General features: G+C 47.1%; 11 protein-coding genes across 11 annotated transcripts; 10 read left to right on the top strand and 1 right to left on the bottom strand.

Moving 5' to 3' along the window:
* Positions 1–227: 227 nt before the first annotated feature.
* LCP9604111_1716 (uncharacterized protein) lies at positions 228–1,056 on the top strand (the record flags this gene model as incomplete). The annotated part of the gene is made up of 2 exons (XM_039069113.1): positions 228–745; positions 843–1,056. 2 exons carry the CDS (start codon positions 228–230, stop codon positions 1,054–1,056), a joined length of 732 nt encoding a protein of 243 aa, XP_038931843.1.
* A 362-nt stretch (positions 1,057–1,418) lies between these two features.
* On the top strand, positions 1,419–2,960 carry LCP9604111_1717 (FAD-dependent oxidoreductase; the record flags this gene model as incomplete). Its single annotated transcript, XM_039069114.1, has 3 exons — positions 1,419–1,711; positions 1,789–2,054; positions 2,113–2,960. 3 exons carry the CDS (start codon positions 1,419–1,421, stop codon positions 2,958–2,960), a joined length of 1,407 nt encoding a protein of 468 aa, XP_038931844.1.
* A 594-nt stretch (positions 2,961–3,554) lies between these two features.
* LCP9604111_1718 (FPP/GGPP synthase family protein) lies at positions 3,555–5,684 on the top strand (the record flags this gene model as incomplete). The annotated part of the gene is made up of 5 exons (XM_039069115.1): positions 3,555–3,595; positions 4,547–4,667; positions 4,722–4,876; positions 4,924–5,250; positions 5,303–5,684. 5 exons carry the CDS (start codon positions 3,555–3,557, stop codon positions 5,682–5,684), a joined length of 1,026 nt encoding a protein of 341 aa, XP_038931845.1.
* An 897-nt stretch (positions 5,685–6,581) lies between these two features.
* LCP9604111_1719 (putative copper amine oxidase) lies at positions 6,582–8,771 on the top strand (the record flags this gene model as incomplete). The annotated part of the gene is made up of 4 exons (XM_039069116.1): positions 6,582–6,916; positions 6,967–7,543; positions 7,603–8,573; positions 8,636–8,771. The coding sequence occupies 4 exons, from the start codon at positions 6,582–6,584 to the stop codon at positions 8,769–8,771; spliced, it is 2,019 nt and encodes a 672-aa protein (XP_038931846.1).
* Positions 8,772–10,544: 1,773 nt separating this feature from the next.
* abnA (putative extracellular endo-1,5-alpha-L-arabinase) lies at positions 10,545–11,691 on the top strand (the record flags this gene model as incomplete). Its single annotated transcript, XM_039069118.1, has 4 exons — positions 10,545–10,808; positions 10,879–11,355; positions 11,412–11,497; positions 11,556–11,691. The coding sequence occupies 4 exons, from the start codon at positions 10,545–10,547 to the stop codon at positions 11,689–11,691; spliced, it is 963 nt and encodes a 320-aa protein (XP_038931847.1).
* Positions 11,692–12,158: 467 nt separating this feature from the next.
* On the top strand, positions 12,159–13,595 carry LCP9604111_1721 (TDT family transporter; the record flags this gene model as incomplete). The annotated part of the gene is made up of 5 exons (XM_039069119.1): positions 12,159–12,247; positions 12,304–12,672; positions 12,726–13,022; positions 13,082–13,367; positions 13,440–13,595. The coding sequence occupies 5 exons, from the start codon at positions 12,159–12,161 to the stop codon at positions 13,593–13,595; spliced, it is 1,197 nt and encodes a 398-aa protein (XP_038931848.1).
* A 455-nt stretch (positions 13,596–14,050) lies between these two features.
* On the top strand, positions 14,051–16,570 carry LCP9604111_1722 (LipA and NB-ARC domain protein; the record flags this gene model as incomplete). The annotated part of the gene is made up of 6 exons (XM_039069120.1): positions 14,051–14,053; positions 14,115–14,182; positions 14,242–14,485; positions 14,540–14,602; positions 14,670–14,981; positions 15,065–16,570. The coding sequence occupies 6 exons, from the start codon at positions 14,051–14,053 to the stop codon at positions 16,568–16,570; spliced, it is 2,196 nt and encodes a 731-aa protein (XP_038931849.1).
* Positions 16,571–18,059: 1,489 nt separating this feature from the next.
* LCP9604111_1723 (putative MFS transporter) lies at positions 18,060–19,883 on the top strand (the record flags this gene model as incomplete). Its single annotated transcript, XM_039069121.1, has 7 exons — positions 18,060–18,256; positions 18,316–18,492; positions 18,549–18,662; positions 18,725–18,749; positions 18,806–18,978; positions 19,038–19,481; positions 19,529–19,883. The coding sequence occupies 7 exons, from the start codon at positions 18,060–18,062 to the stop codon at positions 19,881–19,883; spliced, it is 1,485 nt and encodes a 494-aa protein (XP_038931850.1).
* A 270-nt stretch (positions 19,884–20,153) lies between these two features.
* LCP9604111_1724 (isopenicillin N synthase family dioxygenase) lies at positions 20,154–21,422 on the top strand (the record flags this gene model as incomplete). The annotated part of the gene is made up of 3 exons (XM_039069122.1): positions 20,154–20,156; positions 20,209–20,634; positions 20,691–21,422. 3 exons carry the CDS (start codon positions 20,154–20,156, stop codon positions 21,420–21,422), a joined length of 1,161 nt encoding a protein of 386 aa, XP_038931851.1.
* A 580-nt stretch (positions 21,423–22,002) lies between these two features.
* On the top strand, positions 22,003–22,956 carry LCP9604111_1725 (uncharacterized protein; the record flags this gene model as incomplete). The annotated part of the gene is made up of 1 exon (XM_039069123.1): positions 22,003–22,956. The coding sequence occupies one exon, from the start codon at positions 22,003–22,005 to the stop codon at positions 22,954–22,956; it is 954 nt and encodes a 317-aa protein (XP_038931852.1).
* A 1,273-nt stretch (positions 22,957–24,229) lies between these two features.
* LCP9604111_1726 (uncharacterized protein) lies at positions 24,230–25,460 on the bottom strand (the record flags this gene model as incomplete). Its single annotated transcript, XM_039069124.1, has 3 exons — positions 24,230–24,589; positions 24,648–25,134; positions 25,192–25,460. The coding sequence occupies 3 exons, from the start codon at positions 25,458–25,460 to the stop codon at positions 24,230–24,232; spliced, it is 1,116 nt and encodes a 371-aa protein (XP_038931853.1).
* Between the last annotated feature and the right edge of the window lie 513 nt (positions 25,461–25,973).

A 25,973-nucleotide genomic window follows, 5' to 3' on the forward strand; every position in this document is an offset into this window, starting at 1 on the left:
CTGACATTTTCTATCTTATTCATGTATATGTGTTAGTTGCAATTAAATTTGAACTCATGCATAATCACCCAGTTTTGAATAACAGGGCTCGGAGAACGCGCTCATCAAGGAAGCTGTCACGGTATCTCTACCTATGCTGAACCTATATATAGGCGTTGATTTGAGGGGCCTTGATTCCGCACTCAGAATTATTTGATTCTTTCTTTTTGATCTGCAAAATTGCCACAATGGACGGATTCGACCCCTCCCAAGCTCCGATAGAGTACCAAGCTGTGAAGCCTCTCGCCGATTTATTCCTCCTCGGAGCTGCACTTGGGTGGGTGACCAATTATGTCGGGATGGTCTACACGTCGTTCAATGAAGAGACCTATGCAATGTCAATTTTGGCACTTTGTTGCAACTTTGCATGGGAGATTGTCTATACCTTGATTTATCCCTCCAAAAATCGGCTTGAACGAGGAGTATTATTCCTAGCGATGATCATCAACTTTGGCATTATGTATGCCGCAGTCATCTTCTCGCCACGAGAATGGACCCACGCGCCACTGGTCGAGCAGAACCTCCATTGGATCTTCTCCATCGGAATCATCGGATTCCTCACTGGGCACCTCGCTCTCGCTGCAGAAATCGGCGCTGCGTTGGCGTACACCTGGGGCGCGGTTGTGGCCCAGCTGCTGCTAAGCGTTGGCGGTATCTGTCAGCTTCTCTGTCGTGGAAGTACCCGTGGTGCTTCCTACGCTCTATGGTATGCAGTCCCACATTTTAGATATGTCTTTCATATAATATTATTGTCTGAAAGAGTATCGATAATCGATTGAAAAGCTTACGCTGACATATTTTAGGTTTTCCCGCTTCTTTGGATCGTGCAGCGCGATGGGGTTCGCAATTCTGCGTTGGATGTATTGGCCGGAATCATTTGCATGGCTTAGCAGTCCCCTTATACTGTGGAGTGTGGCTGTCTTCCTAATCGTTGATGGCTCTTATGGGCTATGTTACTGGTATGTTAAGCGGTATGAAAAGAGTTTTGGTACGGCACGAACAGAAAAGGTCAAATGATCTGTGAAGAATGAGGACAGTATCATATCGATGGCTACATTATTGGAAGAAAATCTGCAGAAGATAAGATATTGAAACGAATGAATTGCTTTTGTTTGAATATCTCACAATGTCACAGTACTATACTGTGGATAATGCTGCAGTAAGATATGTATCGTTCAATATATGTAGCCCTCTTCAAAATGCCATCAGGTAAATTTCAAAGATATCCTACCCGGCCTCCCATCTACGTAGACAGGAGAGAGTCTCAAGAATACGCACAGGAAACCCTTCGTGTTCCATATCTATCCAAGTCAGTGGTATTTATTTCGAGTAAGTAACAGGAGTCTACCTCAGCAGGTGCCCTCTGTCTAAATACCAGAATGAGCAAGTCAGAGTTCCAAGTAATCATTGTCGGCGGATCAATCGGAGGCTTGACTCTGGCACATTGCCTACAACGCGCCGGGATTGACCATGTTGTCCTTGAGAAAGCGGGCAATCCAGCACCCCAAATTGGGGCATCGATCGGCATTTTCCCAAATGGAGCTCTCATTCTTGATCAACTCCAACTGTATGAGTTGGTCGAGAAACACATTGAGCATCTGAGCATAGCAACCATCCGCTATCCCGACGGTTACAGCTTTCAAAGCTCTTTTCCCAAGGTCCTAAGTGAAAGGTTAGTCTTAGTTCCTCCCATTATTCCCGTGGAAGTATCTTTAAAAGTATCTTTATGGTTCTGATGGCACTGCACAGGTTCGGTTACCCGATCGCATTCCTAGATCGACAGAAGATGCTTGAAATCCTCTACCACGGCTACCCAGATCATCAGAAAATCTGCCTGGACGAAAGAGTGACAAAAATTGAACCTTGCGGTGATACGGTTATAGTGAGCACGGGCAACGGCTCTGTCTATCGAGGGCACCTTGTCGTCGGCGCAGATGGCGTCCACAGCAAAGTTCGGCAGGAAATCTGGAACGCGGTTGAGAAGGCTGGCTCGGGAGCGGCAATTGAGAGATTCGGTAAGTAACAATGAGCTGTATTATTCTCTGATTTATATGGGAACTGAACGCTGCACAGGTCTCACGGCGGAATTTCGCTGCATCTTCGGCATCTCCTCCCCCATCCAAGGATTGATTATAGGAGAGCAGGTGAATGCATTATTTGATGGTTTGACCATCATTACGATCCATGGAAAAAATGGGCGCGTGTATTGGTTCGTCATACAGAAGTTGGATCAGAAATATACTTACCCGAACTGCCCTCGCTACATGACAGGCGACATTGAAATTGCAGCAGAGGAACTGAGAAGTATAGTATTCTACAAAGACCTCGAGTTTGGGCAACTGTGGGAGAATCGTGAGACAGCCTCCATGACCGTCTTGGAGGAACACATCTTTGAAACCTGGCATCATGACCGGCTAGTTCTTCTGGGCGACAGTGCTCACAAGATAACTCCTAATATCGGACAGGGCGCCAATATGGCAATAGAGGATGCCGCAGCTCTGGCAAATCTACTGCAAAGATTACGGAAGGGCTCGGGAAGTTGGCCTCCCACAGATGGACAGGTGGAGGCTCTTTTGAATCAATATCGCAATATTCGCCATGGCCGCGTCAAGTCAGTCTACAAAAGCTCCCGCTTTTTGGTCCGCCTACATGCTCGAGATAGCTTACTTAAGACTCTTCTTGGTCGATACTGTGTACCATATGCCGGCGACTTGCCGGCGTATATCGGATCCAAATCTATTGCCGACGGGGTGATGTGTGATTTCCTGCCTCCCCCAAGGCGTGGTGGAGGCGGGTGGGAGAGATATCGGACTAAGGACTTGAATTGGGGGTGGATTCAAGCTACCTTGTATATCATCATCTTTACTGTTCTGTATACATCTATCAACCGGTATTGGGGTATGGCGGTCGAGATAAATTGATTTTGATAGGGTATAGCAGAACTACCCGCAGGCGGTAGAGCACAATAAGCCAATAAGATAGCACGAAGGCGGTGTATGTAACGACTATCCTTGGAACCTTAGAACTCAGTTCAAAAAAAATGAAGCTATTCCCACCATACAAATCTCCGCATACACCGAATTCTAGGCGTTGAAGCAATTGCGACCGTATAAGTGATTTGTGGGGTGGGGATAGCTTTAATTCAATGGTTTATATAGTCGGGGATAGTTTTTAGCGCTAGGGATTCGAAGAAATTGATGTTTTGTCGGGTGGGAATAACTTCAATTTACAGTACACGGGAGAGCGGTGTCGAAGGCGGTCTAAAATTCAGGCATATTCAGGCACCAACCCCGCAAAACTAGGCAGAAACCACAGTCTCCCACTTAAAGCACGTGAAATCTCCACCCAACCGGTGGAGATAAGATAGACTATCAGTCATGTGATTTGGGTGGGCCACCAGTTGGGTGAACTGCCCCCTGTCGCGGTTTGCTGCGGGCCACAATCGTTGCGCCATCCTCAGCTGAAGATCGCATGATATGGGCCTACATCTTCCGCGTCATAATCCACGGTTTAACATGTTTCATGCCGGGAACCGCGTATCAAGTACATCGAGGTGGTATGCACAAATCCCTCAAGTGCCCGACAAAGAATCAGCTTCTTTTCTGTATAGAGAACATCCATCGATCGCATATGCCAGGCCAGTTTGCTAGGATCATGGGGCGATCGGACCGTACGGGGATGCCTAGCGTTGATGGTGACACGGGTCATGCTCCATAAGGATGTGGATAGACATTATGAAATTAACTGCATTATATTGCTTGGACTTGTCAGACTATCTAAACTGTGCGGGGAGGTCTGAGATCTATTTGGGGCGCATATTGACGAATAATTTCAGGTGATATCGTCGAAGTTTCATGGCATTCTACGTGTTGTGCGCGTTTACCCGGGCGAAAATATATCGATATGGTTCCGGTATTAGCAATCCCAAGGATGTTGGACCTGATATGCATCTAATATGCATGCTCACATGCATGCTCCTCCATATTCATTAGGATGAGATCCACAATTGATCGTACGTCCGATTCGGTCCGCTTCGCCGGAACTGATTCTCGTTTGATGAGTGGTTCCTTTAAGATTCCTCGTCTCTGTACCTCCTCAGTCGTGTTATAAATCATGACCACCATTATGATTTCCCATCGGAGATCCATGCGGTTCTTTCTCGAGTTTGCATTTATCGCATAGGGATGTCTACATCTTGCTTCTTGGCTGCACTTGGCCCCACGCCTCCAGTCATGCACCTGAATTTTGCATGAAGCCTCCAAGAGAGCAGAAGTTCTCCGACCTTCCGGGGAGCCTGTACTGACGTATGACGTAAAAGAGAGTTTGTGATATGAAGGGTTGATTTTCTCGCAAAAAAGGCGAAGGGTTGTTTAGAACTTTCTTGAAAGACATTGAATGGAAACATGCTCGGCCTAACAACAGCAAAGATATTCGCTTTTATTTCCTATTTTCTTTCCCCGATAACATTCTTCACCAATAATAAAGCGGCTTCGACATATCACCATAGGAGGCCGGATCTCCGAAGCTTCCAAATACGCCACGCCCAGACAAATCATACACAACAAAAGTTCCAGTCAAATGATGAAAGCGATAGTGGAGCTCGCGAGATCACCGAGCCGTATGAGAAGGTATGATAGGGCCTTGCTTCTGAAACCGCATTATCTAACCTCCCTAAACTTCAGATTGTGTGCGCTCCATTAGAATACCTGCTCTCTATTCCAGGGAAAGATATCCGGGGCAAATTGATATCAGCTTTCAATGAATGGCTCCATCTGCCGGATGATAAATTGGCCATTGTGAAAGAAGTGATTGATCGGCTGCATACAGCATCGCTACTGTGAGTTCAATCGGGTTGTACTAGAAGCCGCGCTAAAACCTATGCAGGATAGATGATATTCAGGACGCATCTCATCTCCGTCGGGGACATCCTGTGGCTCATGATGTCTTTGGAATCGCCCAAACCATCAATGCAGCCAACTATGCATACTTTCTACAACAGAAAAGGTTGAGTGAGATAAATGACCCGCGCGCATTTCCTATTTTCACTCAAGCGCTCTTGGATCTGCACGTAGGCCAAGGGATGGACCTCTACTGGCGTGACGCGCTGGTGTGCCCCACGGAAGCGGAATACACCCGTATGGTTATGTATAAAACCGGTGGATTGTTTCGACTTGCAGTAGAATTGATGCAAATTCAAAGCACTACAACTACGTATGATTAGCTCAGTCGTACAATCCCGAAACTCTTAGCTGACTTGATCTAGGGACCTTTCCCGACTCGTGGAGCTATTGGGAATCATCTTCCAGATCCGGGATGACTATATGAATCTGCAGAGCGGGATTTATGCAAAGAAAAAAGGATTGATGGAGGACTTAACAGAGGGAAAGTTTTCCTATCCTGTGATTCATAGCATCCGTGCGGTTCCAGGCAACATGCAACTCATCAATATTCTCAAACAACGCAGTGAAGACAGAGCAGTCAAAGTCCGTGCCGTGCAGTACATGGAGTCAACCGGGAGTTTTCAGTACTGCCGGGAGGTATTGGGAGGGTTGATGGAGCAGGCACGAAGCCATGTTGACGAGCTGGAGATACTCTTGGGGCCCAATCAGGGAATTCGTCATATTCTTGATTTACTTGAGGTCTAACCACCAGATGTGAATCCAGGTCCATGAGTCCATGAGTCCATAGTTACATCCTAAATGAACGCATGGGGTTTTTTTCCCAATCGGCGATGGTGAACCATGGATATTGCTCATCTATTAGCTTACTTGTATATCCCCATCATACAGAGCTCGAAGTCCTTTTCGCCGAACTACCTCCAGAGCTGCTTGTACCCACGCAATTTCATGGCCATGACCAGCCCGATTCCGTAGACTATCAAGCACAGTCCCAAGCGCGGGACTAACAGGTAATGGGCCGGCTAGCAGCATGCCATCTTTCAGAAATTATTCCACAGATTGGCAAACTCGATGTGCCATAGATAAGTAGTCTCCACAAAGGTCAATGGGATTTGATGTACTCATCACTTCCGAAGCAGAACCTTGATCTAACTCGGTCTCAAGAGCCACCCAGCTGAACTTCTCAAGGTTTGTGATCCTTTCCAAGTGCTGGTACATATTGGAAAGACTCGACCAGAGCATCGTTCGCGTTGCCCATAGGAGTATCAGCGTAGCAGCGATCTGGGCGTTTTGGAAACAGAGAACGACTGGGAACAGATTGCTATCAGGCGGGATATTACGGGATATGCATAATGTCAATACTCGTACACGGCCATGATCCGCACAACCTATCAACTACATATTCACATAGAAAGCGACATTGGAATGAAAGAAAGTCGTATTGCTCATCTTCGCAAGCGGAGATATCGTTTCTTTGTATTTTCCCCGCATTTTTGTGATCACGAAACCATTTCCGGATCTCCACATGTTACCAGGAATCCCTTACCGAGCATTCCGAAATTCCGAGCATGTACGTACTGGTATAAGTTGGCTGGGAGCTGCAGGTCCCCGGGAAAAATTAATAAAACCCTAACTTCCCTTGTCATGTCTCACTCTCATCCACTTAGTATTCTCTCCATCGAGGAGACCAATTTGGCCCGTGATGTGGTCAAAGCTGCTCACCCAAACGTCGTGATCGACTTTCGGGAGATCTTCCTACAAGAACCACCCAAAGCTCAGCTCCAGGAATTTCTAGCTCTTGAACATGCCGGCCGCTTAAGCCCAACTACCCCACGGCCTCCACGTCTCGCTCTATGCCAATATGACGTGATCGGGGTGGACCGCATTCCTCAGTTCCACGAATCTGTGATCGACGTGGTTTCACAGTCACGAGTGAAACACACGGTGGTGGGGAGGGAACATCATGCCAGTTTGACTCTGTAAGAAATAATTATAGTTGAACATCCGGAGTTTTCTAACAGTTGACTAGGAGCGAATTTGATGTTCTCGTCGATAAATGCATGACATCACCATTGTTCCAGAAAGCATTGTCGGAATTCGATCTCCCTGAAGGGTTCGAGGTCGTGATTGAGCCATGGCCATATGGTGGCTTGGATCATACAGATGAAAATCGTCGTTTTTTCCAGGGCCTTTGTTTCGCCCAGGATAAACGTTCTGGCAATGAAGACTCCAATTTCTATTCGTTCCCCTTGCCCATTATCCCTGTGATGGATGCCCACACCCAAAAGATCACCCGGGTAGATCGACCCGCCACAGGCGGCAATGGTGATGGTCTACTTGAACAGACTTTCAAGCGGGATATAATTGGTCATTGCAAGTCCTCCGAATACGTGCCAGAGCTGTTGCCCGAGGGGACCCGCAAGGATCTCAAACCACTGAATGTGGTCCAGCCTGAGGGTCCGTCCTTCCGAGTCACCAACGAGTCTCTGGTTGAATGGCAGAAGTGGCGGTTTCGTGTTGCTTTTAATCCGCGAGAGGGTGCGACCATTCACGATGTCTCGTATGATGGTCGTAGCGTGATGCACCGGCTGGCAATCAGCGAAATGGTAAATTATATGCTATCCCAAACATATAGCTGGGAACTAATTGTGCTTCGCTTGCTTAGACCGTTCCGTATGCCGACCCTCGACCCCCTTTCCATCGGAAACAGGCCTTTGACTTTGGCGATGGCGGCGGCGGAAACATGGCTAACAACCTCTCACTGGGCTGTGACTGTCTCGGGGTCATTAAATATTTCGACGCCATTGTCACCCGGGAAGACGGCACCGCCCAAACCCTTCCGAATGTGATTTGTCTCCACGAACAGGACAATGGAATTGGATGGAAGCATTCCAACTGGCGTACCGGGCGCGCTGTCGTCACGCGGAACCGGGAGCTTGTTGTCCAGTTTATTATCACACTGGCCAACTATGAATATATCTTTGCCTATAAATTCGATCAGTCGGGTGGGATCACAGTCGAGGCACGCGCAACAGGTATATTGAACGTGGTCAATATCGACGCTGGTAAGGTCAGTGAATATGGAAATGTGGTGAGCGGTGGTGTTCTCGCTCAGAACCACCAGCACATTTTCAATATACGAATGGATCCAGCTATCGACGGCCCCAACAACTCAGTGGTCGTAGAGGAATCTCACTCAGTTCCAATGAATGCGGTGACCAACCCCAATGGGAACTTCTATAAAGTCACCAAGCAGACCATGGAGCGTGCATCTTGGATCGATGCCGCTCCGCAGCTCAATCGGACCATCAAGATGATCAATCCCCACATAACGAATCCTATCAGTGGAAACCCCGTGGGATACAAATTCATTCCACTAGCCACTCAGACTCTATTGGCCGATCCTGCATCGGTGCAGGCGCGCCGGGCTCAATTTGCTCAACACCACGTTTGGGTCACGAAGTACCGCGACGGGGAGCTCTATGCTGGAGGTCGTTATACTTTGCAGAGCCAAACAGAAGTCGAAGGTGTCTCTGATGCTGTCCTTCGAGGTGACTCTGTTGTTGACACCGACGTGGTGGTTTGGCACTCCTTTGGCATTACCCACAATCCTCGTGTGGAAGATTGGCCCGTGATGTATGTTGATCGCATTTTTCTTCTTTTCATTCTTTCTTCTTCTTTTCATTCTAACTCAATAGGCCCGTCGAGATTTTCCAGCTCATGATCCGGCCTGCGGACTTTTTTGTCGCCAACCCATCGCTCGATGTTCCTTCCAACAAGAATATATCGTCACGTCTAGCTGACTCGGAATGCTGTCGAAAGTCGCATATTTAGCTATTATTTAAAAAGAAGGACATAGAGATAGAGAGAGTTTTCCCTGATTCGTGTATTTCTGCATCGGCCCGCCCCGCAATACCCACCTGTAAACAACATCGTCACAGTGATTGACCTTTGCCCTTGCATTATTTATGTAACCACAACCACACCAATCGTGCCAAGCGCCCAAAACACAATGGTGCGCACCAGTCAACGATAATTTTCACTCAATGATAAATTCACGAAATCAGGTACCTTTTATATGGTATACTAATACAAATAGTACCTAAAGTCCAAGAATCTTAATATCCTTTTTCTCCACCACCCTACTAAGGTAGGGGAATAGGTCTTAACACGATAATTAAGACAGCTTTAGTTTATTTGACATCTATACGGAATATCAGGTATACAAAATAATAGGATTTTCAAATTTCTGTATAATATACATCGTCCTTCTAAATATATTTATCAAACTTCTATAGGTATTAATTATTTGGCTTTAATTTAGTGCTAGAACGACTTGACCATGAACTATTATATATTAGTACTCCTATTTGTCTCTTAATAAATTCAAGGGTTGATAAAAATGGAAATTATGATTTTTGGACTTTGGTACCATTTGTATTAGCATACTACGCAGGTGTATAGCGGCCAACAGTCGGATGCCTGATTTTAGCATACCATACATACCGGCCCGAATTTTACACTGCTGTAGACATGGTTCGTCGCTCAGCAACCCATGCCCGTACTTCCCGAAGATTGCAAAAAGTTCTTCACAGTTTGAAACGGATTTGATTGAACCTCAGGTGGGATAGCGAAGCTGGCCGACAATCATCTACTCATCGAGGTATTCATCCCCCAAAGACAGATTCCAAGGATGAGAAAGAGACATCTGAGCTTCATGCGCATGCTGCGTCTCAAAGTAAGTTGTACTCATCCCACGGTATTTGGGATCCAACGCCGATATCAACCACAACGGAGTCTGCTGCTGCACGTACTTCCAGCCTTCGTCAAATATCTGAGGCTGCTACTCCTCAGCTCTCATCTAACACTTTCTGGCCAATGTCACCTGGTACAGTGGCTGGATCTGAATCTGAAGTCTGTGAAGACCTCAGCAGCTTTTTTGAAATAGCCGGTGAATTCTACTTTGACCCTCAACCTGGATCGAATATTGCCGCCGGTGCAGATGTGGGATTGGCCTCCAGATGACACGCGTTCGCCCAATGCGCTGAACGCCTTTCATGCCGAAGATGAAGCATTGACGAGAGTCATGGCTGGTTTGCTGTGAACATTGTGGACCTTGTTATGCATAACGGTTCAATAAATTAAGCTATGAGTTCAACGATGAGCGACTTCGGTTCGGTTAAATACATTGCTATACTCGAAATTATGAAACATCCCTCGGGTATTTGCACTTCCGTTTATCCGTCACGAAATGACTGTTGTTTCGAATTGGGATTCCCCGGAACTTGGCGTGCCTTTGCCTATAGTTTTCGGCAATTCCACCAGTCGCTCTAATTCCCACGACTAGTTAATTTCCGGAAGGATTTTCTTCTTTCCGCTTTAGACTCTTACCCTCAGGAGCCTAGTATATTTCCCCTCTCTTGTGTGTTGTATCCAGACTATCGGATATGCTAGCTGCAGAAGAAGATCTCACCCGCCGGTGGGGGAAAACCTCGGATTTCCACGAATGATGCGTGCCCTCGCCAAATACTGTATACAAATATGTCCAGGCAAGCCCATTAATGAAGTTTTATTGCTCTTCATTCAACATACAAATCATCTCCCTCGATGCATTTTGGTAATATCATCAAGCCAGTGCTTTTCGCGGCCCTCGTGCACGGATATGCAAACCCTGGCAGTTGTTCAGGGGCGTGCAATGTGCACGACCCGTCGTTGATACAAAGATCATCGGACAGTCGTTATTTCCGATTTTCCACTGGCAACAAAATTTCTTATGCCAGCGCCTCATCTATCAACGGCCCATGGACTACGATTGGGTCCATCCTGCCTAGTGGGTCTTCTATCGATCTCGCCGGAAATGATGACCTATGGGTAAGCATTACCCTTTCCGCAAAGCTTGTCCGCAAGTGATCAACATATTGGGTACTGACTTCCATGCTAGGCTCCCGATGCGCAGCTTGTGAATGGTCTTTACTATGTTTATTACTCTGTGTCGACGTTTGGTTCACAGAATTCAGCCCTTGGACTAGCCACATCTGCAACCATGGATTTGGGCTCCTGGACTGACCATGGAGCAACTGGTATTGCTTCGTCATCTGCCAAGGCATATAATGCTATTGATGGCAATTTGTTCAATGCTGGTGGTACTTACTATATGAATTTCGGCTCCTTTTGGCACGATATCTACCAGGCTCCAATGAACTCGGATGCCACTAAAGTCGCGTCTTCGTCCTACAATCTGGCTTATGACTCCTCTGGAACACACGCTGTGGAGGGGTCCTACATGTATAAGTATGGAAACTACTACTATCTCTTTTACTCTGCCGGCATCTGTTGTGGCTACGACACATCTCGCCCTGCCAGCGGAGCAGAATACAAGATCAAGGTCTGCCGATCGACCTCGCCTACTAGCGGATTTGTATGTTACCCAATTTCCCGCTTTAGACACTCGCCCTAACTCTTTTCCTATCCAAGGTTGATGCATCGGGCACTGCTTGCACAAGCGGGGGAGGCACAGTTGTTCTAGAAAGCCACGGGACAGTCTATGGTCCTGGTGGACAGTAAGTTTTTGATTTCGATCGTATTCCAAACTCGAATATTAACCTGACCTTGCTCCAGGGGCGTGTTTACCGATCCTAGCCTCGGCCCAGTGCTATACTACCACTATGTTGACACTACTGTAGGCTATGCCGATAGTCAGAAACTCTTTGGGTGGAATCAGATCGATTTCTCAAGCGGATGGCCAGTGGTTTAAGTGTGTTGGTGCCTGGTTTTTCAGGCCAGGTACTGTTCTTCCCCTTTCCTTCCTCTTCCTCTCTTTGTTCTTTCTCCTCCAGTCCTCTATTAGCTTGGAATACGATCGATGGGTTGACTGGGCTTCTTGCTTTCTTTCGTGGGTAAAGTAGCTTTGCTTGGTTTGGTACATTTGCAACCAAATGCGATTGATGTAAGTAGTACAGCATTCTACCACTAAACCATAGCGAACAACGGGTATCTGTTTATCACATAGGGTGTATGCTATCATGGATTTCTCAATTTGAGATAATTCGTTCTAAAACTGAAGTTTCTAATTCAAAAAAAGCTTACAGTATGACACATCCCGGCGATTTTCGCACTCGGCCGACTGGTTCTGCCCCAAGGGGTTGCCAACAAAATGAGTCTAAATTTCCTCTCCTCAAGATTATTCGAAGTATTTTTTGAACTTCATAAATTTCATTTGCTATGGAAAAGTCATCTAAATTACCCTGCGCCAAAACCCAGGTGAAGTATAACGCGGGATGGAGACGCATCGTGCGAAATTTCAGTCCGTCGTATGGTCTCTCCCCCTTCAAAAACGTTACCGGTTTATGCTGACAGAAATATATAGATGGTTCGCGGTAACTATGGGCACTGGCATTGTTTCGGTGTTGATGGTATCGATCCCTTTCGATACTCCAGTGCTCTATTACTTGTCGATCGTCTTCTTCCTACTCAATGCGGTGTTATTTACTCTGGCTTTCATTACTTCCGTCCTCCGATACACCTTATATCCTGAAATATGGCAGGTGATGATTCAAGACCCAACCAATTCGCTCTTCTTGGGGACAATCCCGATGGGCTTCGCTACACTCATTGAGATGTGGGTGTTAGTTTGCGTGCCAATCTGGGGCGAATGGGCCAAAACATTTGCATGGGCTTTATGGATGATCGACGTGGTAGCAGCGGCTTCTGTGACTTCGTCCCTAACCTTCATTTTGTAGGTCTACAGTCCTCCACATGCCAATTTTTAAGATACTGACATCCGATCAGAATGTCTCAGCGCCATATCACCTCGCTAGATCGGTTCACTGCGGTACAATTATTGCCAATCGCAGCGACTATTGTGGCAGCGGGTACCGGCGCCGAGGTTGCTCTTATCTTAGCAGACAAGCACCATGCGATGGGAACACTCCTCGCCTCATTTATTCTCTGGGGTATGGGCACTCCGATGGCCATTGTGGTATTGGTAATATACTATCAGCGACTAGCAGTGCATAAGCTTCCACCGAGGGAACTGATTGTGAGCTGTTTTCTACCACTGGGGCCTCTTGGCTTTGGTGGGTTCGGGTAAGTGTCTTGCAGATTTCCCTTGGGCGCCCTAAGACTCTGGGCTAATACGCTGTCAGCATCGTTTACATTGGGAAGGTAGCACGGGTATTGTCGCAGGATTCCCAGTTCCTCGACCCTATCGCAGGCCACATTGCATATGTCTTGGGTGTCTTCATATCCCTCCTCATGTGGAGCTTCGGCTTGATTTGGCTCGTATTTGCCCTAGCTACCGTTCTATACAGCTCTCCGTTTCCTTTCAACATGGGTTGGTGGGGATTTACGTTCCCACTTGGGGTGTATTCCGCAAACACTATAGAGTTGGGCCTTGAAATGGACATCATGTTCTTCAAAGTCCTCGGTACCGTATGTCCATCCTGTTTTTTTTTCGTTTTCCGCTCTTCAAATAAATGATAGGTACTAACTTATTATTTGAAGATCCTCAGTGGCGCAGTGTTGCTATTATGGGTGTTGGTTGCATCGCGAACTGTACACGGAGCATGGCGCGGAACCCTATTTTATGCTCCATGCCTACAAAACCTGGCAATAAAGGAAGAGGGGGCTGAGCGAGATGAAGATCGGCGTCGGGCGTAAGACGAAAACATTGGTGAAGTCTCTCATTACCAAGCCTCCAAACACTCCACCAATAGAACAATGCGTATGCCCAGGTCTGATCCCCAGATGTAATGTATCGCGCCGGAGAACCCCGCTGACGGGGTCTTCTGTACCTGCTGTCGTGGCCAGTGAAGGGGAAGCCTAGAAGTACTCCGTATAGCTTAGGCAATTTTTGCCGAACTCGATATCTCGATTCATTGGTCGGACCTAGGGTGATTACCTTGATTACCCCCAAATGTTTACGGGGTACGATGTATTCATCCATGCCAAGCACTACCTATCAGGCGAGTAGTCACATGTTCAGCCCGTCAGCTTCGTGTTGTTCGCTTTTTCCACTCTCTTCTTGGATTATGGTCTTTTGTGATACCGGAGGCCGTTTTCTTGACTCTTTGCTATTCAAATAAGTCTTTCACGGTAGCGCTTGAGTATTGAGAATGGTAAGGCTTGGGTTCTATCTATACAGATCTATGGCCAAGCACAACTCTAAGTGAAGTCTAGGATACGGGGGAGTATGAGTTTCCCTTCTTGCAGGAGGTCTTCTCTCCTCGTGAATCGCACAAGATCGAGTATGAATACTAGGGCCCTATATTTTATACGGAAATTATTTCTAAGACCTGTTCTTTAGTTTTGTTTTCGTCCATGGCCTGAACCCAAGCGGTCGCAATGACCATCCTTTCCAGACATGGACGCATAGCAATGGCAAGTTTTGGCCGAGGGACTTCCTGGCCGAGGACATACCATATGCGCGCGTCTTTGTTTATGGATACAATTCAAGCATCACCCATCCACAGACCATGTCTACGGCTAGCATCAAGGACCATGCGAATACGCTGTTGAATTTATTGGACATGGAACGCGGCCCTCAGATGGTAAATCGTGGGACCCAACAAGCTTCATTTGAATAATCAATTAACGTATCACAGGGATCTGTTCCACCGAAAGTGATATTTATCGGTCATAGTTTGGGAGGATTAGTGATCAAACAGGTCAGATATATATCCCATGACCTTTTCCTATGGCATCTTCCTGACAGTCTATGAATCAACGGTATAGGCACTGCTCAATGCTAAAGAAGATCCAAAATATACCTCTATTCGTTCGGCAACTTCTGGTCTTGTCTTCTTCGGTACACCTCATCGTGGCGCGAAAGCTGTGGAACTGGGGAAAATTGCAGCCCGGGTTGCTCGCTTTGTCTCCAAAGGGCATGCCAGCAATGACCTTCTTAACTGCCTGGAGTTCAATTCCCTTTTTACCCGACAGATGACCGATCGATTCCGACATCAACTAGAAGATTATCGTGTTGTTAGCTTTATCGAAGGGAAGGAGGTGCAGATAGGGGGAGTTGGACCAGCATCTATCAGCCATGTAAGCAGATTTTCCTTCACTAATTATGTGTTCCCCCGGTCCCCGTATACTTTTGTCCTGGAAGAGTGACTGATATTGAAAAGCTTGTGGTTGATGAAGAGTCTGCAGTTCTTGGGTTGTCCGGGTTACGCGAAACTCAACTCAAGCTCGACGCAGATCACTCGCAGATGTGCAAGGTGAGCTCTCGGGGTCCGATGTATCGCTTGATAAAAGGCAACATCAAACAACTGGTCGATCAGGCGCTTTTGTCGGAGCAAGGCTTCATTCCCCCATCGATACCTTCAAGTACCGCGTCATCCCCACCGCCAGTCCCACCACGCCTTCATTCAAATAGTAGCACGCCATACCATGGGCAGGGCCGCCCATCTCCTTCGACACAAAGGGTGACAGGAATGATTTTCAACGCTCTGGATAATGACCCACGGTCTGTTCGCTCCGCAGAACTCAAGAATCGGGCTCGATGGGACGAAGCCCGAACCGTCGAATATGAGATTTTCCAGGAGCACTTGCGCAGCCTTGGTCCGGATCATTTCAGTACACTATCAGTGGCATACAATCTAGCTGAGGTGGAAATGGAGTCCGGCTACCTAGATAAAGCAAATGAATGGTGTCATTGGGTATCCGGAAATGCCCAACGCGTCTTTGGGACAAAACATCCCCTGGCACTGAAGACGGAAAGTTTGACTGCAGAGGTCTTGTGTCAACAGGGCAAGTACCAAGAGGCCGAGTCGGTCTGCGCCAACGTGTTGGCCCGTCAGCAAATGACTATCGGCGAAGACCACCTGGACACCTGTGACACTCGGCGCCGACTGGGAATGACCTACAATGGGCTAGGTCGCCGGGAAAATGCCGTTATGACTGCGGAAAAGCTGACAGACACCCTAAAGCGTCTGCTTGGAGAAACCCACATTCGTGTATTTGTCATTGCGTTGGATGCTTTGGAATACATCGTGAGCAACCATTCTGGGAACGAAAATACCTTAATTGTGATGCGTTTTCAACCCGATGTACAACAAGCAGTGGGTATATCGTTACAGGTCTACCAAGAGCTTCGGAATGCCTTGGGTCATGGACACCCGGTTACCATTCGCGCTCTCTGTCTCCACGGCCGAGCACAAAACTTTATGCAGCAGAGTATAGAGGCCTCAGAGACCCTGCGCCGGGCTTTGGCCAGTGCCGAAGAAACATTAGGACCCGATCATCCGCTGACATTAGAAATCGTGGGCAACATTGGCATTATGTACGCTGCGCAAAATAGCTATGCCCAAGGTTCACTCACCAACAGTCCTGCGGAAGCCTTCCCCTGGTTGATACGATATTTGAACTGGGTTGAACAGCGCAAAGGCAAAAACAACCACGAAGCGCAAGCCACTTTGGAGCTTCTGGCCAGTCTACATTTCAACGCTAGAGAGTACGAACCCGCCCAGAATTACTATGAGCGCCTCGTGGCGAATATTCGCGGGGCCGACTCAGCAATGACCGAGCGCGTCAACACTCGGCTTCAACTGTGCCGGGCGAACACCATGTACACCCGTCGGGGCCTGGGATCGGGACTAGGAGGGTTTTTGTCCAGCTTGCAGCGATACTGACGTGGTTTTATGATTATTATACCTGGATATACAACTTCGCTTTATGAATTCAATGGGATCTTTGTCATTATTCAGTCGTATTCAGTGTGATACATCTAAGTATGCTCATGATCCGTGAAGGGACATCATTTGCCTTTTGAATTTTATACACGATGAGTGGATCAGCCGATCATCATAAGGCGTTTAATGTGTCAACTTGTTGGGAATGCTCTTTCTGTATATGTAATCAATACTGATTCCCTCCATTATGATCCGCATGGAAATCATACCTAGCCTTATCCAACTGCTCATGGCCGGCATTGCTGAGCTTCTTCTCAGGGTCAAACTTGTCAGCGACGATCTTCTTCTCCGCAGTGTGAATACCTATTCTTGTTAACTTGAAGTCTTAAGGCGCGAGAATAGACATCGAAGCTCACCCTTATCAATGTATTCTTGGCCCTTGTTGCCTCCGAGCTTGTTAGCGATACCAGAGACTTTGTCCATTGTGAAAGAGTGATGATTGTGGTAGAAAAATTGTAACGGGTTACTGTAAAAGAGTAAAAAGCAACTCTAGATAATGAACGACCCTTTATAGGGATCTATAGAGTCAATTACTATGTACTACGCATTTCGTATTATGCTTAACTCTGTCTATGATAATGATTCGCTTTGGCATAGAACGCTATCGTCATTGCCGCACTCTTAAATGTGAATTTGCCCCCGCAGGTCTCAGTATCTAGTCATCTTTATTGGCATACCGCTTCCAGATAGGCTCAGATCTGAGGTCATATTGATGATCTCGATCTTGCCATGGTAGATCTAGTCCGTTGTCTAACGGCGATATTGCATATCGTGACGTCAGCGAGCAACTATCAGATTATCAGGCATTAGTTGACACCCTCATTATGAGGCATTAAGGCATACAGGCACCAATAGCTATATACCGAGGAGCCCTTGCTTTCACGGCGCTTCTCCGATCTCTCAGTTATACAACCGGCTATCAATATTCTTGTTCAACCTTGTGCGGTATTCTTTTTACACCCTTCTTGTATATTTGTTACAACGATAAGCTCACACAAAAATGTCGCATAGATGGCTCTGCAATCTATCAACCAGACTAACAACAATTTCATCAAAAGCATCATGGAGATATTGAATATTCGGCTGTGGGCAACACTCGGTGCGAGCTACCCCGAACCTAATTGCTTCCCCGCGTTTGATCAAAGTCAAAACAAACCCCCATACTATACAGCAGCCAATGAGACAACCCAAACGTCAGATGTCAGGCAATTTTTCCAAGTGCTATTGACAGAGCTCCACTTGATATGTCTATTTAATTTCTTACCCCGGAGGTTCTTGGTCAAACCCTCGGAGATGTGCCGATGCGCCGAATTAGCCAAGTAGGATGCGCGTGATCCGATTTCTTTATAACCTATGGCCTCCTCTAAGACCCCGGGAGGGGAGCGTTTCTCGTGTTAAATATATACCCGGTCTTACAAGAAACAAAGAAATGGGAAATCCGGCAGAGGAATGGGAGAAACCCGATAGCAAGGGCCTTGCCTTCGAACAAAATGCTCTTTACCATGCTTATGCTTCCAAGAGTCCAGAATGGCATCGAGATATGACCAAGCGTCTACTTCACAAGGTTGACTGGCACCTTTTACCCTTCCTTATTCTCATGTATTTGTTAAACTTTCTGGACAGAAAGTAGGTGACCCTGTTTACAGCAGCTATACATGATCACGAATCCTAATAGCTTCTTTTAGCAATTTATCACAGGCTCGCCTAGGTACACTTGAAGAAGACCTCGACATGGAAGGCACCGATTACAATCTTGCCACAAGTATCTTATTCATCGGCTATCTACTGATGCAACTTCCATCCAATCTACTCCTAACCCGTGTTCGGCCTTCGCTGTTTCTGGGTATTGCAATGGCTATCTGGTATGACATATTTCAATGAGACCGACAAGCGTTAGAATGCTTAATTTATTTCACAGGGGTGTGATTTCCGCTTGCCAGGCAGCGGTTCAGTCATTTTCCGGACTCATTGCGACGCGGTTCTTCCTCGGATTTGTCGAGGCGCCTTTTTTCCCAGGTGCCGTCATGTTAATGTGAGTTACTATAAATAAAAAAGAAGTGTGTCTGAGGAGGTTCTGACATTTACTTTGTATAGGTCGAGCTGGTATACACGACAGGAGGTAATTCAATACGCCCTGTAAAATGACGAAGCATAAAATCTAACTTACTCGCTTAGTTGAGTCATCGTATTGCATGGTTCTATGCTGGCAGCTCGTTAGCCAATGCTTTCGGTGGTCTTATCGGGGCAGGTGTGCTAGGTAATCTTGATGGCGCGCATGGCATCGCCGGATGGAGATGGCTATTCATCATCGAGGGATGTATCACAGTGGGAATATCCCTGCTCGCAGCGTGAGTCTTTTCTGTGCTTGATACGTACATTATTATGTCTCCAGACTGACTCTCAGTAGTATCTTTCTTCCAAATTATCCAGCTTCGACTCCCTGGTTAGACGAACAAGAACAAGCATATGCGCAGTGGCGCCTAATGCATGATGCAGGAGAAGCTGATGAGGTTAGCTCAACTAGTATCAAAGACGCCCTAGGTCTGGTATTTGCGGACAAGCGTATCTACCTTTTCATCTTGCTTCAGCATGTCTCGCTCCTGTCGCAAAACTTCCAATACTTCTTCCCGACTATTGTGCAGACCCTCGGATATGGGAAAGTCGAAACCCTTCTGATCACCGCGCCTGTATGGATTGCTACGTTCTTTGTCTCGCTGCTGGTGACATGGTCATCTGGTAAAACCAACGATCGCAGCCTACATATCATCTGCTTGATGATGGTCAGCATGGTAGGAGGTGTGATTGCCACTGCTACCACTAACCTTGGCGCCAAATTCTTCGCCATGTTCCTGTAAGTCCTATGGTTCCGTTATTTTTCGCATGTCTAACAGTAATCAGGATGCCCATGGGAGCTGTGTCTGCATATCAAATCATCATCGCCTGGGTTGCCAATTCCTTCCCCCGGCCGCTGGTTAAACGCTCTGCGGCAATCGCTATTGCAAATATGATTGGAAATACCGCTTCTATCTATGGTAGTTACATGTGGCCATCATCTTCGGGACCTCGATACATTCCAGGAGGAAGCGCGACCGCTGCGATAGCACTCTTTGTGGCGTTGGTCGCTCTAGTCATTCGCCTGGTGCATATTCGCATGAACAAAAGGCTGGATGAGACTGAGTCATCACGAGATATTATTTCGTCCAATACAAACGATCTAGAAACCCGGGCTGTTGGGTTCCGGTATATTCTATGATCCCGTATTTGGGGTTTGTTCTTACACACTCTAAAAAGACATGGAAGACATATAATGGATTGGCAATTTCAACTATAAAGCACACATAAGTATATAAAAGTAGATATAGGGCTCCTTTTAACGTCCGAAGAGCGGGGTTGGCATCCTTCGATTAGAACCGTCCACATTCGCCATCACAGTCCAATCAAAAGAGACCTTGGATTGTTTCCTCTTCGTTTTCCACTCCGAAATCACTACACTTCATCTTCAACTTCCTCTTCTCATTTCAAAATGGTATGATCTATATCCCACCGTGTGATCCTTTGAATTAGGCTGATTTTGCAAGTCGGGTTCATCATCTTTCACTTCAATCCCTATTCTGGATTTCTCTCAAGCGCTATCCCCATCTAAACCCGCCTTCCTAGCAAGCCTTCGCGACGCCCTAGTGAATGTTGGCTTTTTCTATCTTCGAAATGCTCCGATTTCGGACCAAACCCAAGATCGGTTTATAGAAAAGGCCCTAGGTCTTTTTGAACTACCACTAGAGAAAAAGCTTGAAATCGAAATGGTCAATAGTCCGCACTTTTTGGGCTACTCAAGGCTTGGTGCAGAAATTACGGCTTTGAAACCTGATTATCGTGAACAATTCGATGTAAGCTTGGGCTGTATTGTTTCTTCGGATATCTATGAACACTTTTGTCAGTTCGCAACCGAACTCCCTGCACCTGGTCCAGACGAGCCTTTATACAGGAATGTCGTTGGTCCTAACCAGGTAAGATCTTATATTTGGTCTTTGTGTCCGTCAATGCTCATAAAGAATTCTGCCAGTGGCCGGATGAAACGGCAATCCCCGGATTTCGGGAATCTCTCGACACATATCTGTCTGAAGTGAGCAACCTAGCGGAGTTGTTCCCAGGATTGATTGCAGAGGCCTTAGACCTTCCATCAACTGCATTCGATCAGGTCTTTGATACTCCCCAGCAACACAAACTGAAGTTGATCAAATACCCTCCCCCACCTGCAACTAGCAATGAGGATTCCGGATTTCAAGGTGTTGGTCCTCACAAAGATTCCGGATTCCTCACATTCCTTTTGCAGGGTACACCTCACCATGGCCTCGAGGTCCAAAATAAGGCTGGGACATGGATCCCCGCGCCGCCACTCCCGGGAACGTTGGTTATTAACATTGGCCGCTCCCTGGAGGCGCTGACTGGGGGTATCTGCACGGCAACGACTCATCGGGTAAGCTTACGGCAGGAGAACTTCCAAGACAATGGGAGTAATCTAGGGTCTAGGTTTTCCTTCCCGGTTTTCCAGGGAGTGAGTCTCGATCTTTCTGCCGAGAAGATCTCTTTGGATATTCCAGCTCATATCCGTGCCTTGGTGGAAAATGACAAGGTCAAATCAGATGCAGAGGCAACTTTTAACGAAATATTCCGTGGGTGCATTGGCGAGGGAACCTTCATTGCTCGGGTGACCAGTCACCAAGATGTTGGGCAGCGATGGTATCCGGAAGTCTTGATGAAAGCATTGAAGGGTCAGAAGGATTTCCTTAGCTGATTGCTGATATAATATCTATGATATGTCTCGAGATGATTGCATTTGCATATGCCTACCTAGGTGACTCTACGTAGTGTTTTTCCTCTGCCGGGTGGGGCTTTCCTATCTTGGCTAGCTACAGTGACACAGCAAAAGTCTTAGCACCCCAAATTCTGCCGGTCAAATACCCACCAATTAAAAATGAGGCAGAACGAGCGGTATCACAAAATCAGAAGGCGGTCTATTCAATTAAGAAGGCGGTAGCAGAAGGGGTGTTCAGACTTTTGCTGCGTCACTGTACCTCAAGTATAGTAATTGATGGTTGGAGTCGTTGACGACAGATCAAGGCAATTATTCTGGCTTTCATCACCACGCAGATTCTCGCTATCAAAAACATTCCTGTTTCTCACAGTATACTGTTCAACTGTAGCTTTCACTAAAACTCATGCAGAATCACATTTCATAATTATCGTCGTTGACGCTCACCACCGAGGCAGGTACCTTCCCCTAAGATTTTGTCGTGAGCTGTGCCCTTTCCTTGCCCACTTCATTCTTCCAACTCCCTCGTTCAAAGCCCGCAAATCACTTGTTGCCCACAGCCATGACATCCCTGTTTACTGATGTCGCCGAAAGTGCTATTGGGCTCCGCAGAATGTCCCAAAGCGGCGCGGTTGTCCCTGCTCGTCCTTCCCTGCTGCAGGGTCTCCCCGCTGGATACGCTGTGCGGGTTTTTTCCCAACTCGAGCGACTCCAAGCCGACGCGGGGAGGATCCTACAGTTGCTCCAAGAAAATAAAGATGGAAACCAGTGGCTCGTTGTCCTCGGTCTGTCGACATCAACAATCCGAAAATTGGACGACGACCACAGTAGTCTGGGAGGCGTGGAATACCGCTTCCAGTGGGAAGGATCTACAGGCGTCATCAAGGTGGTCCCATCTCATACCCACGACATGACCACAGATCAGGTCACCAGGTCCATCGACGACAGACTTTCTGCAATGAGAATCCGTTCCACTAATAGGAAGTGGGCTGCAACTTCCACCTACAAACCCACCCCCACCAAAGGCAAGCAGGGCGATCAAGCTTTTATTCCACCATCTCGGTGCCCTTCCCCCCAGCGACCCGCGGGCTGGCCCACCTTTGTTATCGAGACTGGTGTGTCCGAGTCCCTCCCTCGACTCCGGGAAGACGCGAAGTGGTGGCTCGCCGCTTCGAGTGGGGATGTGCGGATCGTACTCGTTATCAGTATCAAGAGGACCAGCGTCTACTTTGAAAAATGGCAATTGGCTCCATCGAATGCTCCGCGCCCTCTCACCCGGGCCTACATCGATACCCTACGCCTTCAAGGCCCCCACATACCCCCTCTCTTCCAGCAGCCAGCAACGATCCAGCAAGCATACTCTGCACACGAAGTTGAGGTAACCCCCACTGGGATTGAGGGGACTCCTATGATTCTCCCGTTTGCTGCGTTGTATGACCGAGACCCCGGACGTGGGGAAGTTGATGTTGTCCTCGATCCTCAAGACTTTCGGGACATCACCAGTATCCTATTTTAACACCTGTTAGTTTTGCTACATGGTTGGTTAACTGTTTACCTCGTCTCCACCTTGCTGTGATGACAAATTTGTACCACACAGGTGCGTTCCCAACATGCTAGGCCCATATCATTATCCACACTACAGGGCCTAGTATCAATCTTCCTTCTCCAATATCGCCTTCCAGTTGTCACGCTCCGAGCCGAGCTTAATCAGCTGGGACCCTTCTTTAGCTAGTTAACTAACTATGGTATCACCATGAACCTTTTCAGAGATCACCTGATCTGGCTTACTTGCTCAATTTACTCGCTTACTGTGTGCATTGTTTACATTAGATAGATTGTTTGCTGAATTGCTAAGCAAGATATTTGAAGTTTGCACTGTTTGCAAAGGGATAGCTATATCAAATATTTGGTTAGTGTACAGCTAACTAAACTCCAACAAGGGTTGCGAGTCGGCAAACGCGCGCGACCATGACCTGATGCTTTTCACTTCAAGCTCAATACAACCAACACTAAAGCGAGCCGGGAAATACTGTAAAGAATGGTTCTTCATTGCTAGGGATGAAACTTCAGGCACTGTACGGTGATTTAACGTTGAGTCAATCATAGCGGAGATGGTTAGAACAAAATACATGGCCCTTTCATTGCCGATTGAATATCTCCCATGCACCACAAAGCCTCAATTTTAGACGAACGTGAAAATTCGACAGCCAGCCAACCAAAAATATCGCTCCATAGTAATGGATAGTTATTCTGTGGCGGAGCGATTGTTTCTGTCTGACATTTGCGGCATCGATTGCTGTCTGATATTCAAGGCCGCTATGAACTGTCGGTGTTCCGTATTGTGTAATGTATGGGTCTAATCAATGGTATTCGACTCTCTGTATTGCACTATTCTGGCAATTTATACTACCATGATTACATAAGGAATATTACAGCATTGGTAGGATTAATAAATCTTCCGATATACCGGCGTATCTACGCCGAGATGAACGCGCGGCGGCTGGATAACTTCTTCGTGATAGATTAGACCTCGCCACGGCCCACGTAGCCCATGCGCGGGCAGGTCAATGGTTCAGCCCGCCCGTAAGCCGCCCATCAACCGCCCATCAGCGCACAATGTTCCCAAATAGGATGTATGAATCGCTCATTCTCGATATCACAGCTCCCATATAACCATGGCGGTCTGAGTTGGTCAAAACTTGAGAGAAGATGTATTGAAATGACGGGTTATAACGCTAGAGCCCTACCACACGGTGACTTGTCATGTGGTTTTTTGTTAACACCTCAGCTTAGCTTTCAGATCCGCGGGCGAAGAGTCCAGAAGAATCTCGCGTAAGGCGCCCGCGTTTCATTGCGTTTTTCGGGGATTCTTCTTCTGAACTAAGCTGTTCAGGGGGGGTCTGAGCTCGACGACGCTTTCGCGTACCTGGTGACAATGGCTCATCGACGCCTTGGTCTAGTAGCTGTTTCTCATGTTCTGCTTCGGCAGACGAAAGAAAGTCACAGAGCTCCCTCGATGAGATATGGATATCTTGATCGAGATTGGGGTATTTCTGTGAGATGCTCTTAGGGGCAAAGTCCCTGAGTGAAAGCTGGAGCGCTGGTTGTTTAGAATCATCGACTGGAAGTCCAGACTCCGTTCGAAAAGGCTGCAAATCGTCGGTTAGTGCTAAAATTTCTTGGGACTGCGGCTGAAAAGGAACGTACCATCATATCGATCACAGCCTTTGCTTCGAGTTCCTTCACCCCATCCACGGTTATTTTGTGCGGTCGCCAAATGGATATAGTCGCCTTTTTAGACCCTCTATATTCAATATTGAGGGCAATCACAGCGTTCACGCTCGTATTAGTGTCGAGGATGTAATCATCTGCTAAGTCCGCAGCAGCTCGAACTTTTTGTGAATAGCACACTTCTATGATAACACCGGGATATTTGGCATATTCGTGTATAAATGATGCATCTGGGCATCGTTCGGAATAAGTCTGCTCTGTATCATTTATATCATTCGGCAGCCGGATTCTGGATGTCGATAAATGTTTGGTCTTTCTCGCAAAATCACCGAAGGCTTCATCACTCTTTTGCAACTCTGTCAATCGATTCAAAATTTTAGAGACTACCTCGGCACAAAACAAATCATGTAGAGGACTCGGCATTCGGATAGTAAGACGGGACCGTCTGGGGTCGTAATCGAGCCTATAATACAACTCAACAAACATGCCTTCAATGCGCCTGAAGATGGACAGTACTTACCGTATTTTGTCTTCTACGTAACCTCGAAGAGATTCGTCACCATCCAGTACACGTAAAACCTCCGTATATTGGTCCGGAGTGAGCCGGTGTTGCCACCAAGATTGTGGCCGTCGACCTTTACGGTGGAGTTTGAAATAGTTCAGCACGCTTTGTGCACTAGTCGACAACTTCTTCTCTTCTGAGGGCGGGGGTGTAGGGGGAGTATTCACAAAACTCCCAGTTGGTGTGGTTTTCTTCTCCATGAGGTCTGATTCTGATTCAGGCGACATCCTTGGGGTACGGTTTGTTTATGTCGCAGAGAAGGGGCTAAGCGCCGGATGAGTTGAGGTGTCACGTGATGACGTGGTTGCAGGGATGTCGTGTACAACGTAACCGCCTTGGAGGGCCCCTATTAGGTGTGTCCCACCAGTGCGATGAGGTCCACCCAGGCGTCGAGCAGGCCTATCGAGTTGGTTCTGGGGGAGAAGTGCAAGTGTCAAGGCGTAAACAACCTCGTCAGTGATTTTAGGCTCAATGTTGAGCTGAATGGTCAGTGCGGTGGCTGGAGCCTGACACTGTTGTTTTCTTTTTTCTCGATCTTTCTATCGACTTCGACGTGCCACGACACTCATTAATTAGCTTCAAATGATGTTTCTCAATTCCCAAATGGCCAGTTCATATATCATTGAGCCCTCATGTTTGGATGCTCTTTCGAACCCCAAATAATGATGTTAAGCAAAAAGGCGACCCATCGAGGTTACATAATGGTCAGGTGATGCTCAGTGAAGTGGACGTGTTTGATG

This window comes from Penicillium roqueforti (assembly GCF_015533775.1).
Source record: "Penicillium roqueforti strain LCP96 04111 chromosome Unknown scaffold_02, whole genome shotgun sequence".
Classification (NCBI taxonomy): domain Eukaryota; kingdom Fungi; phylum Ascomycota; class Eurotiomycetes; order Eurotiales; family Aspergillaceae; genus Penicillium; species Penicillium roqueforti.